Source organism: Oryctolagus cuniculus, chromosome 6 (genome assembly GCF_051225735.1).
Source record: "Oryctolagus cuniculus isolate XC-2025 breed Fujian yellow rabbit chromosome 6, ASM5122573v1, whole genome shotgun sequence".
Classification (NCBI taxonomy): Eukaryota; Metazoa; Chordata; class Mammalia; order Lagomorpha; family Leporidae; genus Oryctolagus; species Oryctolagus cuniculus.
In genome coordinates this window covers 21,597,725-21,616,236 of record NC_142872.1, presented here as the reverse complement: position 1 = coordinate 21,616,236, position 18,512 = coordinate 21,597,725, and the positions used below count along the sequence as shown (strand labels likewise).

Here is an 18,512-nt window from a genome sequence, read left to right as displayed (position 1 = left end):
TTTGCCTTTTGTCATTGAATTTGATACAGCTTAAATGAATAAATCTTGATGACAATATCTCAGTTTTTAGTTCTAGTATCCAAAGCATTTATCATCTGGCATGTACCTTTTTTTTTAAAGTTTTCATGTATTTATTTGAGAGGTAGAGTTACAGACAGAGGAGAGAAAGAAAGGTCTTCATCTGCTGGTTCACTCCCCAGATGGCCATAACGGCTGGAGCTGAGCCAATCCAAAGCCAGGAGCCAGGAGCTTCTTCCGGGTCTCCTGTGCAGGTGCAGGGGCCCAAGCACTTGGGGTGTCTTCTATTGCTTTCCCGGGCTGTGACAGAGAGCTAGATCAGAAGAGGAGTAGCTGGGACATGAACTGGTGCCCATATGGGATTCTGGTGCGCCAGACAGAGGCTTAGCCTGATATGCCACAGCGCCAGTCCCAGCATGTATCCTTTTATAAATAATACTTCCCTGTTTTGATCACAGATTTTCAGTATGTGGTTGTAATCATGAAGTTGAAAATGAAAAATATTGCCAAACTAAAATATGCCTGAATAGCACATGTTATCCTCTCTAGGTCCTGCTTGGGGGGAGTTACGGGAGGATCTCTAATCTTAGTTAAAAATAAAGTGTTATAGTACTCCCTACCCCAAGGCAAGAGACAGGTCTTCTGGAGTTTGGAGAAAGATTTTGCAAAGGGAGTAATCCCTACACCTGGGAATTTAGCAGTTCTAATTTGAACTACTGGAATTTGTGTGTCACCTTTGAATGCTCCAGAGAGCAATCTATAGCATCTTCTCATTTTGGGAGTTTAGTAGTGATAAACTTGACTCCCTAGGCATACATAATCTGGGAGTACTTGTACATAACCTCTTTGAATGACTGTAGCTCAAGTGTAGTTCTTGTTCTTAAAATTCATCTGCTTTATTGAGTTTGAATAGCGTCAAATTCCCTGTAATTTAGGGACTAAAACAATTTAGCTAAGTTAGGTGGTGGTCTGGTGCACAAAGAAATACCTTGTTGAACAGTAGCGTTTTCTTTTGGATAAAGTGGAATTCTCTTAGAGTGGAATCTCCTGGTCTCTGGCCAGTACACTGTTAACATGTTATTTATCTCCTCTGAGACCTTACTCTGAGAATGAGGTGTTTTTCACTATTAAAAAATTATTTATTTATTTAAACAGAGGGAGCAGGAAGCAGAGAGAGCATGTATGTGCGCTCCCATGAGAGAGAGTGAGTGGGCGTGCTCCTGCACTGCTATGTGCTGGCTGACTCCTTAGTTGCCCCCATCCGCCAGGGCTGGGCCGGGAACTCAGTCTGGATCTCTCACACGGGAGGCAGGAACTGAATTGCTGGAGCCATCCCTGCTGCCTCCCAGATTCTCCATTAGCAGGAAGCTGGAGTCAGGAGCCAGAGCCCAGTGGTTTAATCCAAATACACCTTTGTGGGACGACAGGCGTCTTCACTGCTAGGTCAACCACCTCAACCTAATGTATTTTTTAATGGAAATTTTAGAGGCTCCTGATGCAAATGAAAATTTCAGTCACTTTCTTCTTTAATTTGTTGAAAACAAAGTTGCCAATTAACAACTTACACATTATGCTTGTTTTTCTGACTTAACAGCATCTCTCAGCAGCTTGCTTATCACTCCATTTCCCTCTCCAAACTCCTCCCTTACTCGGAGTTGTGCTAGCAGCTACCAGCGACGTTGGCGCCGCAGCCAAACAACAAGTTTGGAAAATGGGGTATTTCCTAGATGGTAAGTTGGAATGTAAACAGGTTTGAATAGTTCCTTAAATCCAATTTTAATGTGATTTTTTAGAGCCTGAACTTGTAATTTGTGCATTTAAAGTCTGGAACTGAAAACTTACAAAACTTACTAAATTTTCTTAGTGTTGTAAGTTATACAAATAATTTACCATTTTATTCATTTTTAGTTGCAAGGAGTATTGGCATTAAAGAACCTCCATTGTTGTATATGGTTCTGACTCCAGAACTTTTTCATATTACCAAACTGAAATTCTGTACCCATTTCACTCCCTGTTCCTTTTTCCCTTCCTCTTTATACCACTTTTCTGTCTCTCTGATTTGACTACTATAGGTGCTTTATATAAGTACAGTTTTCCCATAATGTCTTCAAGACTCATCCATCTTGTTGCATGTGTCAGAAATTCATTACTTTTTTTTTTTTTTTTTTTTTTTTTTTGACAGGCAGAGTGGACAGTGAGAGAGAGAGACAGAGAGAAAGGTCTGCCATTGTCGTAGGTTCACCCTCCAATGGCCGCTGCGGCCGGTGCACCGCGCTGATCCGATGGCAGGAGCCAGGTACTTATCCTGGTCTCCCATGCGGTGCAGGGCCCAAGCACTTGGGCCATCCTCCACTGCACTCCCAGGCCACAGCAGAGAGCTGGCCTGGAAGAGGAGCAACCGGGACAGAATCCGGTGCCCCGACCGGGACTAGAACCCGGTGTGCCGGCGCTGCAAGGCAGAGGATTAGCCTAGTGAGCCACGGTGCCAGCCGTCATTACTTTTTTACCACATTTTGTTTATCCATTCATATGTTGATGGACATTCAGACATTCATCAATTGATGGACATTCCATCTTTTGGCTATTGTGAATACCGCTGCTGTGAATAGGAGTATATAGATCTCTGATAGAATACCTGTGCTCAGTTCTTTGGGGTACATACTCAGAAGCCAAATTGCTGGATCATGCAATAATTCCATTTTTTTGAGGAGTTTCACTGCTTTCCATGGTGTCTGCACCATCTTATATCCCCCCCACCCCTCACAGTATAAGGGTTCTAGTTTGTCCACATTGTCACTAATATGTGTTATTCTCTTTTTTTAAGAAAAATTAATATTATATACCTATGTATACCTATACTAATTGTCATGAAAGGTTTTTTTTTTTAATTGTGGTTTTCATTTCTATTTTCCTAATGATTAGTGATGTTGAACATCTCTTCGGGTGTTTATTGGACATTTATATATCTTCTTCGATAAATGACTGCTTCAGTTCTTTGTCCAGTTTTTATTTGAGTTTGCTTGTTTTTGTTGTTGAGTTGTGAGAGTTCTTACATATTTTGGATGTTAACTCCTTGTCATATATATTGTTTTCAAATAGCATCTCCCATTCCATGGCTTGCTTTTGCCCTGTTGATAATGTCTTTTTATGTATAACATTTTAAATTTTTATGTAGTCTAATTTATGTATTTTTTTTGCCTGTACCTTTTATATTATATTCAAGAAACCATTTCCAAGTTCAATATCATGAAGCTTTTACCCTTTGTTTTCTTCTAGGAATTTTATGTTTAGCTTCTTGATCCATGCAGTGCATGTTTTGATATTTCAGTTTTTCAGGTTTCTAGTTTTGCAAATTAATGTTTTTTAGAAACATCTTATTTTCTCGTTTACTCACTCCCTCTATTCCTTCTCCTGATTTAATTCTTAGAATCAAAAGGAAATCAAGAAGATCCTAGGACAATGAAGAGATTTTATCAGAGTCATTTTATAAATCTAGGAATTCATAGGCTTCAGAATTGAGTATGAGTTGGGACTTTCTGCTTCTTTAGCAACTTCTAATTTGGTGAAACAGTTTGCACTCTGTTTAGTAAACTTTTCTGTGAAAAATGTGAGCATGGAAGAATAGCTAATGATTTCTCAGAAAAATATATATAGTTGATATGAAATATTAGATGTATTTCATAAAATAGCAACAGACTTTTAGCTTGTTTACATTTAATGAGCAAGAAGATTGAATTGTTAAGTCAATTAATTTCATTTTTTAACATGAAAAATTTTATTTTCAAGGTCTATAGAAGAAAGTTTTAATCTGTCAGATGAAAGCTGTGGCCCCAACCCAGGAATTGTGAGGAAAAAGAAAATTGCAATTGGGGTAATCTTTTCACTGTCCAAAGATGAAGATGAAAATAACAAATTTAATGAATTCTTTTTTTCACATTTTCCTCTGTTTGAGAGCCACATGAACAAATTAAAGAGTGCAATAGAACAGGTAAGCATAGTTATTTACATCTTAAAATTATTTTTATCTTTTTTTCTTTGCATTTTATTCTTCTGATTAAGCAGTATGTTTATAGGCAATGTGTGAATGCTCTACAAAGTGCTGTGTAAGGTGCAAATGTATTCAGCCCTTTTTAAGGAGTTTACTGCCTAATAAAAGATTTAAGTCATTGATTTATTCAATCAAAAAATGAATATATGAGACACTGCAAAGTAGCAAGCCCTATTCAAAAAAACAACACTTCTGACCTCATGGGACAGCAGATCAACCAATGTCCATCTGTTATTTTAGATATTTTTTTTTTTTGACAGGCAGAGTGGACAGTGAGAGAGAGAGAGACAGAGAGAAAGGTCTTCCTTTGCCGTTGGTTCACCCTCCAATGGCCGCCGCGGCCGGCACACTGCGGCCAGTGCACCGCACTGATCCGATGGCAGGAGCCAGGAGCTTTTCCTGGTCTCCCATGGGGTGTAGGGCCCAAGCACCTGGGCCATCCTCCACTGCACTCCCTGGCCACAGCAGAGAGCTGGCCTGGAAGAGGGGCAACTGGGACAGAATCCGGCGCCCCAACCTGGACTAGAACCCGGTGTGCCGGCGCTGCTAGGCGGAGGATTAGCCTAGTGAGCCACGGCGCCGGCCCTGTTATTTTAGATATTAATAAATGCTATAGAGAAAAACAAAATGGAAAGGTATAAAAGAGATATTCAGAGAGTTCGTGGAAAATGAAATTAAAAGTTTATTGTTGGCTGGCGCCGCAGCTCACTAGGCTAATCCTCCGCCTGCGGCACCAGCACACCAGGTTCTATTCCTGGTCAAGGCGCCGGATTCTGTCCTGGTTGCTCCTCTTCCAGTCCAGCTCTCTGCTGTGGCCCAGGAGTGCAGTGGAGGATGGCCCAAGTTCTTGGGCCCTGCACCCTCATGGGAGACCAGAAGAAGCACCTGGCTCCTGGCTTCAGATCAGTGTGGTGCGCCGGCCGCAGCGCGCCAGCCGGAGGGTGAACCAACGGTAAAGGAAGACCTTTCTCCTCTCTGTCTCTCTCTCTCACTGTCCACTCTGTCAAAAAAAAAAAAAAAAAAGTTTATTGTTGATGCAAAAAATTTTGAAATCCATGCATTTTTTAAATAATACATATTTTCAGTGAATTTTCTGAAGTTGCTTTATATTCCACCAGCATTAAGCATGATCCTAATAAATAATATTATTCTTCCACACAAAACTCTCTAGCGGGTTCCCACTAGAGAAAGAGAATAGTCGAGGTTGACTCTTAAGATTTTTCACCTGAGTAGTTAGGATGGACTTATCTATACTAAAATGTGAAAGACTGTAGATGGAAAAGGTGTGATGGAAGAATATCAGCAGTTATGGAGCATTTCAGCAGTTAGAGTTTCAGAAAATGAGAAGGAACCCGCAGAGGGGATGGAAAAGGAGTGGAGGAAAAATGAGAGTTTTGGGAGGCAGCTAAGTGAAGAGAGCATCTTAGGGACTCAAAAGTGATTAAGGATCATCTATCTGGCTGTGAGAAGAAACAATGTTATTTACATTGAATCTGATAAAAAAACAAGGATGTCATTATCAGGTTTTTTTTCTTTTCTTCTAAAAAATATTTATTCATTTATTTTGAGAGAGTTATAATCAGAGAGGGAGAGACACAGAGAAAGATCCTCCTTCTGCTGGTTCACTCCCCAAATGGCAATAACCACTGGAGTTGGGCTGATCTGAAACCAGGAGCCAAGAGCTTCTTCTGGGTCTCCCATGCAGGTGCATTTGAGCCATCCTCCACTGCTTTCCCAGGCTGTAAGCAGAGAGCTGAATAGGAAGAGGTGCAGCCAACAAACCGGCACCCATATGGGATGTTGACGCCCCAGGCGGAGGCTTACCCTACAATTTCGCAGTGCTGGCCCCATTATCAGTTTTTTTTTTTTAAACTGAAAAGATGAGTAAAGGCATTTTCTTAAGACTTCGGTTACATTTTCTTTAGTTGGCTGCTGTCCCTTTCTGTCATGTGTTGCTGACAAAGTCATCCAGTCTTTGTTATAGCTAAGCTGACATTTTGGATATTTGAAGAAGAAATGAAAGCTTTATAAAAACTTGAAATGGGCACCAAAAGATTTATTAAAGATTACTTTTTAACTGTCCTCATGTTTTAGTACTTTGACCATTCTGTAACCTAAAGTGTACACTGTTAATATTTATAGCTGTTTTGATATTTGTTCAAATTTAGTATTCCATTTTTTACTAAGCTGAAAGATAAAACTGAATGAATGCTTTGCATAAATGGAATTATTTATGAAAGTGCTGTAGTAGTCAGTGTTAAAATTTAGATGACACTGGACTGTACAAAGAAGTTATCTAAAAGGATCCTTTATATATATATATATATATTTTAATCTGTGGATTTTGTCTCTAAGCATTGTGGCATTTACTTTGAATTCTGTGCTGAGATCTGTAGTGTAATGTCTGATAAAATTAAGGAAGAGGACCATGTTCTAATAAAAGAATAGTTACTTCGAAAGAATAGTTACTTCATTATAAATTGTCAGTCTCTGAATAGTTTGGAAAAACTAAATTCCACTTTTATCATGTGCAGTTTGTTTTCTGGCCTCTAGTAGTCTAACTTTCATTTAAATATCTATGTTTTAAAAACATTTTAAAGCTTATAACTGCATGAAGAATTTAGAATTAAATTCTCTTGGAAAAAATCATAACTTTACATTGTAAAGTTCTTTTAGGCCTTTGTATCCCAAACCAGTTCTGCCTTTTTGTTTGTCTAGATCAAGGCTTTTAATGTTGGTCAAATATTTTTTTAAGAAAGAAAATATTACTAATCACTTGAGGTATTTTTCAGTGGAATATTTATATTCCAGATTTAAAAATTTTTTATTTTCATTTCATTTGAAAGAGATGGAGACAGAGAAACAAGACAGAGAACTTCCATGTACTTCTAAATGCCCACAACAGCCTGAGCTGGGCCAGGCTGATATTCAGTGCTAAATAGTCAATCTGGGTCTTCCAGGTGGTAGCAGAAACCCAAATTTTTGAGCCATCATATTCCTGCCTTGCAGGATGCACAGTTGCAGGAAGCTGAATTGGAAGCAGAGGAGCCAGTACTTGAACTAGGCACTCCAATATGAGATGGAGGCATCCTAAGTAGCAGCTTAACCACTGCCTCAGACACCCTCCCTGTATTCTAGATGTTTAATAAAACAATTAAAGCATTGTCTGTGGAATACAAGAATAAACCAGTGGATTATTGTTACTGAGTTATAATTTTGCCTTGTTTTGTTTCTGGAAAAAGTAGTTTCTTGTAACTTAGAAACTGTCAAGTTCAGTTTGTGTGTTGTCATTCTGTAGCTCAGCAGTTAAAATAAAAAATTTTGAGGCTGGCACTGTGGTGTAGTTGATTAAGCAGTCTCTTAAAACACCAGCAGCTGCTCCATTTCTGGTTCTGGCTCCCTGGTGATGTGCCTGGGAAAGCAGTTGGAAGGAACCCTGCCATCCACGTTGCAGACCTGGGTGGAGTTCCTAGCACTTGGCTTAATTGTGGTCATTTGGGGAGTGAACCAGCAAGTGGAAAATGTTTCCCTCTCTCTGTTTCTCGCTGTCTCCATCACTTTACCTTTCAAATAAATAGTCTTTAAAAAATTAACATTTGAATCACCAAAGAAAGCCATTATACATATGTATATATACCATCTTTGTTTCTTTCCAGATAAGGATGTTGCTGCAGTGTGTATAAGTACGCTATGTTTTCTTTCATTTATTTTCTCATGTTTGCTTACCACTGATATAAAAATTAATTTTTTAATGATTATTTTCAAGGCTATGAAAATGAGTCGCAGATCAGCTGATGCAAGTCAGAGGAGTTTGGCATATAATCGAATAGTTGATGCCCTAAATGAATTCAGGTACATATTCCCCAGCTTTCCATAATGTTGAGTTGCTTCACAATGTATTACAGGAAGATTTGTTTTTCTGTTCTGTAATTTATTCGAGTAAAATTTAATTCTTTAAATTTCTCTGTTTCATGGTCATATAAGAGTGTAAATCATCAGTTCTTTGGTTCCTATGTAACTGAATCTCAAATGTGCTTGGGGTTTAAGCATATTTGAGAGCTATACTGGTATGGATTTCTGTATTGAAAAAGTAGAAGAGAACTTTGTTTCAGTAGAAACTTGCTTTTTTGTCTCTTGGGCTTCTGAGTTTTTTTAGCCAGTGACAGTAATCAGATGTTTTTATATCCATAGAAGTAAGAAACATGTTGATAGTCCGACTATCTGTTGCATTATCCTTTCTCTAGATGTGACACAGTTTTCTGACCTAGAATATGTAAATTTAACTTAATGATAAACTGATAGAGATTATTGTAAGAATAAAATTAGATAGTTACGTAAGATATTAATCAGAATGTTTCTCCTCAGTGGTGCCGTTGTTTTCTGTGTCAGGTACAACTTAAAGTAGTGCTGCTTGACGCAGTTTTAGTCACTCTCATCATACCTTCACAGTTTTGCCAAATCTGTATGTTATCTGTGCCATTTTAATTTAAAGTTTCTGTTTAAATTGACCCACTTTTGTACTTAAATAAATTTATTTCAAATGAAACTTTATTACCATGGATGAGGAATCAGTATTCTTTGCTGTAATAAGCTAGCTATAAAAATAGGATCATGATAACTGAAATATAAAATATATATCTAAGGGCTGGCGCTGTGGCGCAGTGGGTTAACACCCTGGCCTGAAGCGCTGGGATCCCATTTGGGCGCTGGTTCGAAACCCAGCTGCTCCACTTCTGATCCAGCTCTCTGCTATGGCCTGGGAAAGCAGTGGGAGATGGCCCAAGTCCTTGGGCCCCTGCACCCACGTGGGAGACCCGGAAGAAGCTCCTAGCTCCTGGCTTCTGATGGGTGTAGCTCCAGCCGTTGCGGCCATCTGGGGAGTGAACCAGCGAATGGAAGACCTCTCCCTCTCTCTCTCTGCCTCTCCTCTCTCTGTGTAACTCTGACTTTCGAATAAATAAATCTTTAAAAGAAAAAAAAGTCTGTCTACTACCAAAGAGTTATTGGCATTAGAAGTGCATTTACTTCACTTTTAGAAAAGGTGTATGTTTCATCTACAACTGTGTATGTAGTCTTTTATTGAGGTAAGGATCTTCTGGACTAACATGAGAGGTTATTTTAGCTTGTGATCCTGTAGGATTATATGCTGAAATTATAGGGATTCAAATGTAATTTGTAGGGTTTTGTTTGTTTGTTTTAAAAATTTGCTTACTTATTTGAAAGGCAGGATTACAGAGCCAGGAGCTTCATTCAAGTCTCCCAGGTGGCTGGGACTCAAGTGCCTGGGTCGTCATCTTCTGCTTCCCCAGGCATACTAGCAAGGAACTAGATGGGAAGTGGAGCAGCTAGGACTTAGATTGGCTTATGGGACTCCATTTTTGCAAGTGGCAGCTTAAACCACTGTACCACTGCAGTATACTTTTTAAAAAGATTTATTTGTTTGTTTTTTTATTTGAAAGGCAGAGTGACACAGAGGGAGAGATGGGGTGTAGGGTGGTCTTCCCATCCTCTGGATCAGTCCTACAAATGGCCACAATAGCCAGGGCTGGGCCAGACTGAAGCCAGGTGCCAGAAACTCCACACTGGTCTCCCACGTGGATTCAGGGGTCCCAGGTACTTGGACAGCCTTCTGTTTTTTTCCTGGCTGCTATAGCAGGGAGCTGGACTAGAAATGGAGCAGCCGGACTTGAACCCACACTCTTATGTGGCAGCTTAACCACTGCACTGTGCTAGCCCCCACAATATACATTTTTATGTCATCTTAAGTCTTCTTTTGAATAATCCTATACTGCTTTATAGGTGTGAACATACCTTATAACAGAATATCTTCAATTCCTGCCTAACATCTCTTACAACATTGCAGTCATTTATTTCATACTTCCATTAGTTACAATTATTCAGTACGTTGTCATTTTTAAAACTAGTTTTCTATTAGGTAGATCCACTAAGGGTAAGAAAATGAAAGTACTTTATTTTACCTGTATCTCTTTCTGACATTCTTCCTTTCAGAATTTATGTAGAACTTTCCCTTTTGAATAGTAAGTTTGTTGGATACAGAACTATAAGTTGATGTTTTTTCTCAGCACTCTAAATATTTTCCTCCATCGTCTTTTTCCTTGTGTGATTTCAGACATGAACTGTTATGTAAGTTTTATTCTTACATATGGTAAGATTTTTATTCCCTTTGGCTTCAGTCAAGATTTTCTCTTTGTCTTTGGCTTTCTTTGAATATGACATATGTAGCTGTACATTCTTTGGTATTTTTCCTGCTTGGTATTCTGTGAGCTTCCTCGTTCTATGGTTTGTTGTTTTTTTTTTTTTTTAATTTTTGACAGGCAGAGTGGACAGTGAGAGAGAGACAGAGAGAGAAAGGTCTTCCTTTGCCGTTGGTTCACCCTCCAATGGCCGCCGCTGCAGCCGGCGCACCGCGCTGATCCGATGGCAGGAGCCAGGATCTAGGTGCTTTTCCTGGTCTCCCATGGGGTGCAGGGCCCAAGCACCTGGGCCATCCTCCACTGCACTCCCAGGCCACAGCAGAGAGCTGGCCTGGAAGAGGGGCAACCGGGACAGAATCCGGCGCCCCAACCGGGTCTAGAACCCGGTGTGCTGGCGCCGCAAGGTAGAGGATTAGCCTATTGAGCCACGGTGCCGGCTGGTTTGTTGTTTATTTTTCAGATTTTCAGCTATTATTCATATTTCTTCTGTTTCCTTCTTTCTGCAGTTGGTATCCCCATTATAGGTACACTGCGTTAACACTTTTAGTAATTGTCCCACAGTTCCTGGCTGTTCGGTTTCATCCTTTATTCTCTTGGCCTTTCAGTGTGGGAAGATTTTATTGACATACCTTCAAGCTTACTGAGTCTTTCCTTGGTGGTGTCCAGTCTACTAATGAGCTCATCAATAGCATTCCTCATTTCTTTTGTATTATTTTTGATTTTTATCCTTTCCTTTTGGTTCTTTCTCAGCATTTTGATTTCCTCTGCTGTCTTGCTCATCTGGTATTGCTTTGGATACTAGAGCCATTGACATAATAATCATAGTTATTTTAATACCCAGTCTGGTTAAGTCTAAAATCTGTGTCATATCTGAGTTTGATTCTGATGCTTTCTTTGTCTCTTCCTATTGTTTTTTGTTATCTTTTAGTTGACTTGTAATTTTTTGTTGAAAACTGGATATATAAAAAATAGGAACTAAGTTTAGTAACTTTTTTTAAAAGATTTATTTATTTGAAAGTCAGAGTTACACAGAGAGAGAAGAGGCAGAGAGAGAGAGAGAGAGGGAGAGATCTTCCATCCGCTGGTTCACTCCCCAGATGTCCGCAACGGCCAGAGCTTTGCCGATCTGAAGCCAGGAGCCAGGAGCTTCTTCCAGGTCTCCCACGTGGATGCAGGGGCCCAAGAACTTGGGCCATCTTCTACTACTTTCCCGAGCCATGGCAGAGAGCTGGACAGGAAGTGGAGTAGCCGGGTCTCAAACTGGCGCCCATATAGGATGCTGGCGCTTCAGGCCAGGGTATTAACCCACTGTGCCACAGCGCTGGCCCCAGTAACTTTTTTTTTTTTTAAGATTTATTTTATTTATTTTAAAGGTAGTCTGTCAGAAATCTTCTGCCTACAAATTCACTCCCCAAATAGACTCAATAACTAGTTCTTAGCCATGCGAAAGCCAGGATCCTGGAACTTCACTGGAGTCTCCAGCAGGGGTAGAGGGGACCATCTTTCCATGCTTTCCCAGATAAATTAGCAGGGAGCTGGATCTGAAGCGTAGCAGCCAGTACTTCAATATAGGATGTTAGTATCTCAAGCAGCAGCTTCAATTGCTGCATCATGACACCAGCCCCACTAGCTCCCTGGTAATGTGCCTGGGAAAGCAGTGGAAGGTGGCTCAAATGCTTCGGTTCCTGCCTCCCATGTGGGAGATCTGGATGAAGGTATAGGCTACTGGCTTTGGCCTGAACCAGCTCCGGCCATTGAGGCATTTGGGGGAATTAATTATGGGGTGGAAGATTTCTCTCTCTCTTTCTCTCTCTCTCTCTAACTCTGCTTTTAAAATAAATAAATCTTTTTTGAAAAATGACTTTTTATTTGAATCTGTTTAGGAGCTTGTCTTATGTTAATATTTGCTGTAGTTGGGGTATCAAAAGATTAATTATTACATAGTTTCTGTTTTTTTTTTTTTCTCTCTCTCTCTCCTTTACTCTTTGGGTTTTCTAAGACCTGTTTTTTTAAATAGATTCTATGTCTGATAGCTCTTGCCATTGTAATCCAGTGTTGTTATATTGGAGTCAAGTATGTATACAGTATTCAGATGTGGGAGTGAGGATGGGGAATGTTGTATTTTATGTCTCAGTTGTCTTTGAGCCTGAATCCCGGGCCATAACCTTCAGAAGCATTTTTTGGCATTTTTTGTTTATCCCCATAGGTGAGCCGGGAAGGCATTGGGATTTGGAGTTGTCTAATTGCTGCTCTCAGGTCTGATAAGGAATAATTTTCCTGTGAGGGAAGGAAATCTCTTGTGTTTCAAAGATTGCTGTAGGGCATATTGCCAAATTGTTGATTTTTCTGCTCTTCTGCTCCCTTTATCACAAACACAAAGGGATGTTTCTCCAATTTTCATGTCAAGTTGTTGTGCAGCCCTGCATAGGGATGTAGAGTCAGCCTGTGAGAGGAGTTATGTATTTATGAACAATTTGCAACTCTTGAGAATGTCTGAGTATGTAAAGGTAGAACTTTCACGTTGTATTGAAGCCAAGGTGTGTTACACCTAATATGGTAAGGTGAAACATTTACTAACTGGGTGCAATGGTTATTTATCTATTCTGATGGTTTATTGACAGTGTTATGCTACAGCAGTACATGTGCCATTTGCTTAGTTGGAAAATTGAGCTTAACTAATTCAAGTGTTTCTCTCTATTTCTCTCTCTCTCACACACTCACACATTCTAGGGTGGTTTCTTTGTCAGAAACCTATGAATGTAAGTAATTGAGAAGCATGAAACATTATAAACTGTACATTTTCTAAACAGCATACAGTTTGCTTGAAAATTTAACCAAAAATTTTTATGGATTTGTTTGTCCTAAAGCAGACACTGTGCCTCTAATGTAAAAGAAATGCACAATGAATTATCAGTTATTTTATTTATTTTTTTAATTAATTTGTTTGGTCAACTTTGCACTCATTATTATAAATGTATGTTTTTAACAATTCTTTTTGCTTATTTGCCTAAAAGAATCCTTTTGCCCTTGCACTTGAAGCTGTTAGTAACACTGTTGGATTGACAGTTTGTTTTCAGCAGTTACAAACTTTGTGACAAAAGGTCAAGAGTCTCTGCTTGGGCTCTGAGGAAATACTATCACCATAGATTCCACTGAACTTAGCACAGTAGCAAATGCTGTCCTAATACTCTTTCCTCAAAGAATACTGATCCTGCTGTTTCTTATATAAACAATCTTTTTTTCCCCTTAATTTGAAAAGGCAAAGAGTGACAGGCAGACTGAGAGGGAGAGAGAGGTGGGGGTAGAGTGAGAGAGAAAGAATGAGAATCTTCTGTCTGCTGGTTCACTCCCCACGTACCCAGAACAGTCAGAGCTGGACCAGGCTGAAGCTAGGACATAGTAACTCCATCCAGGTCTCCCATGTAGGTGACAGGGACTACCTAGCCGTTATCTGCTGCTTTCCCAGGGCACTAGCAGGAAGCTGGATGGGAAAAGGAGGATCCAGGACTTGAACTGGTACACTGACAGAGGATGGCAGTTTTGCAAGTGGCAGCTTAACCCAATGTTCCACAACACCGGCCCCAAAACATCCTCCTTGATTAAAAAAATATTTTTTTAAAGATTTATTATTTATTTGAAAGAGTTACACAGAGAGAGACAGAGAGGCAGAGAGAGAGGTCTTCCATCCAATGGTTCACTCCCCAAATGGCTGCAATGGCCGGAGCTGCGTCAATCCAAAGCCAGGAGCCAGGAGCTGCTTCCAAGTCTCCCACATGGGTGCAAGGGCCCAAGGCCTTGGGCCATCTTCTACTGCTTTCCCAGGCCATAGCAGAGAGCTGGATGGGAAGTGGAGCAGCTGGGACATAAACTAGCGCCCATATGGGATGCTGGCGCTTCAGGTAGCGGCTTTACCCGTTATGCCACATGATTTTAAAAATTTTAATTAAGTATCTGTGAACCAGTTGTTTTGGTATTGAATAGTACAAATGACCTAGACTTAGAATTTCAAGATTGTGTGGAGTTTATTACATGTGAATTACAAAATCATTTAAAGTGCATGTCATGATTGTGTATCCTCCCGTTTGTATTAAATTTTTTAAAAAAATTATTAATTTATTTGAAAGTTAGAGCTACACAGAGAGAGAAGGAGAGGCAGAGAGAGAGAGAGCGAGAGAGACGGAGACAGAGACAGAGATAGAAAGGTCTTCTATCCGCTGGTTCACTCCCCAGTTGGCCACCACGGCAGGAGCTGTGCCAGTCTGAAGCCAGGAGCCTCCCCTGGGTCCCCCACATGGGTGCAGGGGCCCAAGGACTTGGGCCATCCTCTGCTGCTTTCCCAGGCCATAGCAGAGAGCCAGATGGGAAGTGGAGCAGCCGGGACACAAACCCGCGCCCATATGGGATGCAGGCACTGCTTTACCCACTACACCACAGCGCCTGCCCCTGTATTAAATTTATTTTACTTCAGTCACTTTGCAATTCTGAAGGCCTTAAGGCAAACATTTTTAAAATATTTTTAAAATACCCTGGAAATGCTTTATCAAATGCAAATGATCATCATAGTGATATTTTTATTTTAGAATTCACTGACTCATTATTTGTTACCCCAAAATGTAAATACAGTGCTTTTACAGTAGATAGCAGATATTCACAGAGTGGTAAAAAATTTTAGTCACCTGAAACAATCTTTCCAGATTAGGTCATACAAAGCAGACCGCTGCCTTGTTTCAGTTCTTTTACTGTAAACAAATGCCCTTTGGAGATTTATGTAGTGCAAAGTTTGTAGCACTTTTGTTCTTTCTGTTAGTGCTTTTGCTGTTACACATAGCATTTGGCCTGGTGGTTAAGTGTTGATTGGGACACCCATGTCCCACATCAGATTACCTTCTGATTTCAGCATCCTGCTGGTGTGGGTTCTAGCAGACAGTGGTGATGGCTCAAATAATTGAGTTTCTGCCATGCACGTGTGAGACAGGGATGGAGTTCCTGGCTTCTGGCTTTAGTCATTTTGGATATTTGGGTACTGAACTAACAGACAGGAGCTCTTTGTCACTCTCTGCCTCTTAAATAAGTAAATAAATTTTTAAAAATGCCCTTAAGTATACTGCTAAAATGCTATATGCAAGGCTATTATTATGTGCCTTATAGAAGAAAATACATGTGTCAGGTAAGCTTCATTCAGGCATGAGTAAATATAGTCTTTTTGGCCGTGATCTCAGTATTACTGAATCAATATTATATATTAAATTGTGGTATCTTTAAATAAAAACCTACATGAAAACAAGGCTATACATTAATTGGTTAGTGAAAATGTTTTGACCAGAAGCTCAAAGAAACTTAATTAACTCTGTTTCTCCTAGGAGCCGTAGTTCATAGCAAATTTAGTGCCTGCATCATCTTTATAGAAATAACTGTTTTAGCCGGCGCCGCGGCTCACTAGGCTAATCCTCCACTTTGCGGCGCTGGCACACCGGGTTCTAGTCCCAGTCGGGGCGCAGGATTCTGTCCCAGTTGCCCCTCTTCCAGGCCAGCTCTCTGCTGTGGCCCAGGGAGTGCAGTGGAGGATGGCCCAAGTGCTTGGGCCCTGCACCCCATAGGAGACCAGGATAAGTACCTGGCTCCTGCCATCGGATCAGCATGGTGCGCTGGCCACAGCGTGGCGGCCATTGGAGGGTGAACCAACGGCAAAAGGAAGACCTTTCTCTCTGTCTCTCTCTCTCACTATCCACTCTGCCTGTCAAAAAAAAAAAAAAAGAAAGAAAGAAAGAAAAAAGAAATAACTGTTTCAAATAATGAAGCTAGATCATGTACTTTTTAAAATTACCTATTTATTTGAAAGGCAGAAAGAGAAGGAGTAATATATTCCATTTGCAGGTCCATTCCCAAATGCTTGAAACAGCCAGCGCTGGGCTAGGCAGAAACCAGGATTGAGCAGTTTTCAAGCCGCATCTCTCATGTGGGTGACAAGGACCCAGCAACTTGAACCATCATCTCTGCCTTTTGGGACCTGCTTAGTAGGAAAACAGATCTGAAGTGGAGGCTGGGTACAAACCCAGGCATTCTGATTTGGGATATGGGCATTGCAGCTAGCATCTTAACTGCTGCACAAAATGCCCATCCCCAAGTTAAGGGATTATTAAAAAATAACAAATATGTAATTTTTAAAGAGTATGTTGTTATTTGAGACCAGATGATTCATAAATTTTGGACAGTTGAAAAGAAGAAGGAAATGATTTACACATGCACGGAAACCTGAAACCTAGAGAAGCAGGAAGGAAGCACATTTAGTTAGCATTGCTGCCTGGCAACAATGAGGTCCTTAGACTTGTACTTAGCTTTTGTATGTATCAGTAAATCATGTTCCCTGTTTCCTTCCAACTAAAGGGATATTTCATTCTTTGGGCATAGACTAGGAAAAATAAGGGAACAGATTACTGAACCTACTTAGTATTGATGGAGAGGGCAGTCATTGGGGAAAGAAAGAGAGGAGTTGGCTGGCTCCACGGTTCAATAGGCTAATCTTTCGCCTGCAGCGCCGGCACCCTGGGTTCTAGTCCCGGTCGGGGTGCCGGATTCTGTCCCGGTTGCTCCTCTTCCAGGCCAGCTCTCTGCTGTGGCCAGGGAGTGCAGTGGAGGATGGCCCAGGTGCTTGGGCCCTGCACCCTCATGGGAGACCAGGAGAAGCACCTGGCTCCTGGCTTTGGATCAGTGCAGTGTGCCGGCCGCAGCGGCCATTGAGGGGTGAACCAACAGAAAAGGAAGACCTTTCTCTCTGTCTCTCTTTCTCACTGTCCACTCTGCCTGTCAAAAAAAAAAAAAAAAAAAAAAAAGGGAGTTTTAGAAGAAACCATTACTTCCACATTGTTAATGATAACCACCTAGAACCTGCATCAAGTTCTTGATTCCATCTTCTGGTCGTCACTGGTGATGCCACCCGTGGAAGACCTGAATTGTGTTTCAGACCCCATCCCAGCTTTGGTACTATTTGGGGCATGAATCAGCACAGCTTTCTTTTTACTGTGTGTCTCAAGTAATTAGTTAAGATAAATTTGATAGGTAGATACAGAATGTACTTAACAAAAGTTTGACAAGGTATAATAAAAAATAAATTTATTTTATATCTTTTCCCACATTCTTATTTTCCAGAAAATTTCCCCCATATCTCTCTTTCCATATTCAAACACACACACACACCCCTGTACATATACATACACACACACACATATGAGAGGCAGAAAGAGAGACACTGGCAGCTCCCATCCACTGGCTCACTCCCCATATGCCCACATTGGCCAGTACTGGGCTGGGCTGGAGCCAGGAACTTAATCCGAGCCTTCTATGTGAGTGCAGAGAACAAACCACGTAAGTCATAACCTCTGACTCCCAGGGTTTACAGAGGTGGGAAGCTAGAATTATGTAGAATCTCTAATTTTAATTTTCACTAATGGTTCATTGCCAGTTCCATTTGTTATAGCAGTTTATCTGTTTTCAAATGCTTTAGTGATGTTCAGTTGAGGTCTTTGTGTTCAGTTTTTGATTCCATCTAGACATCCTTAATAAGCTTTAAAAATAAGCATTTCAAACATCCCTATGTTGTATTCTAGTCATTTCTTTCTTCAATGATTCTTTTTTTTTTTTTTTTTTTTTTTTTTTATTTTGACAGGCAGAGTGGACAGTGAGAGAGAGAGAGACAGAGAGAAAGGTCTTCCTTTTGCCGTTGGTTCACCCTCCAATGGCCGCCGCGGCCGGCGCGCTGCGGCCGGCGCACCGCGCTGATCCGATGGCAGGAGCCAGGAGCCAGGTGCTTTTCCTGGTCTCCCGTGGGGTGCAGGGCCCAAGCACCTGGGCCATCCTCCACTGCACTCCCTGGCCACAGCAGAGGGCTGGCCTGGAAGAGGGGCAACCGGGACAGAATCCGGCTCCCCGACCGGGACTAGAACCCGGTGTGCCGGCGCCGCTAGGCGGAGGATTAGCCTAGTGAGCCGCGGCGCCGGCCCAATGATTCTTATTTTAAAAAATTATTTTCACCTTATTTAACCCATGAACTCCAAAGTTTTCAATTCTGTGAATATTCCAAATGACAAACATTTATTTTAGAATTAACATAAGTGGTATAATTATTGCTCAGTTTAAATTTTTGTAGGTGTCCTGTATATAGGATAGTGAGACATGGGCTAAAATATTTTTCATTTCTTAATTGCTTTTAAGTTATCAGCAATCTTTTCATGCCC

General features: G+C 40.8%; 1 protein-coding gene across 2 annotated transcripts in view; it reads left to right on the top strand.

Annotated features, from left to right (window-relative positions):
• Positions 1-18,512, top strand: part of FNIP1 (folliculin interacting protein 1) — a 131,456-nt gene that overhangs the window by 90,394 nt on the left and 22,550 nt on the right. For both annotated transcript variants that reach the window (XM_008254986.5, XM_008254985.5), the window contains 3 exons: positions 1,613-1,748; positions 3,805-4,006; positions 7,833-7,918. In XM_008254986.5, coding sequence (XP_008253208.3) covers positions 1,613-1,748; positions 3,805-4,006; positions 7,833-7,918 — 424 coding nt within the window. The remainder of the gene's footprint in view (positions 1-1,612; positions 1,749-3,804; positions 4,007-7,832; positions 7,919-18,512) is intronic.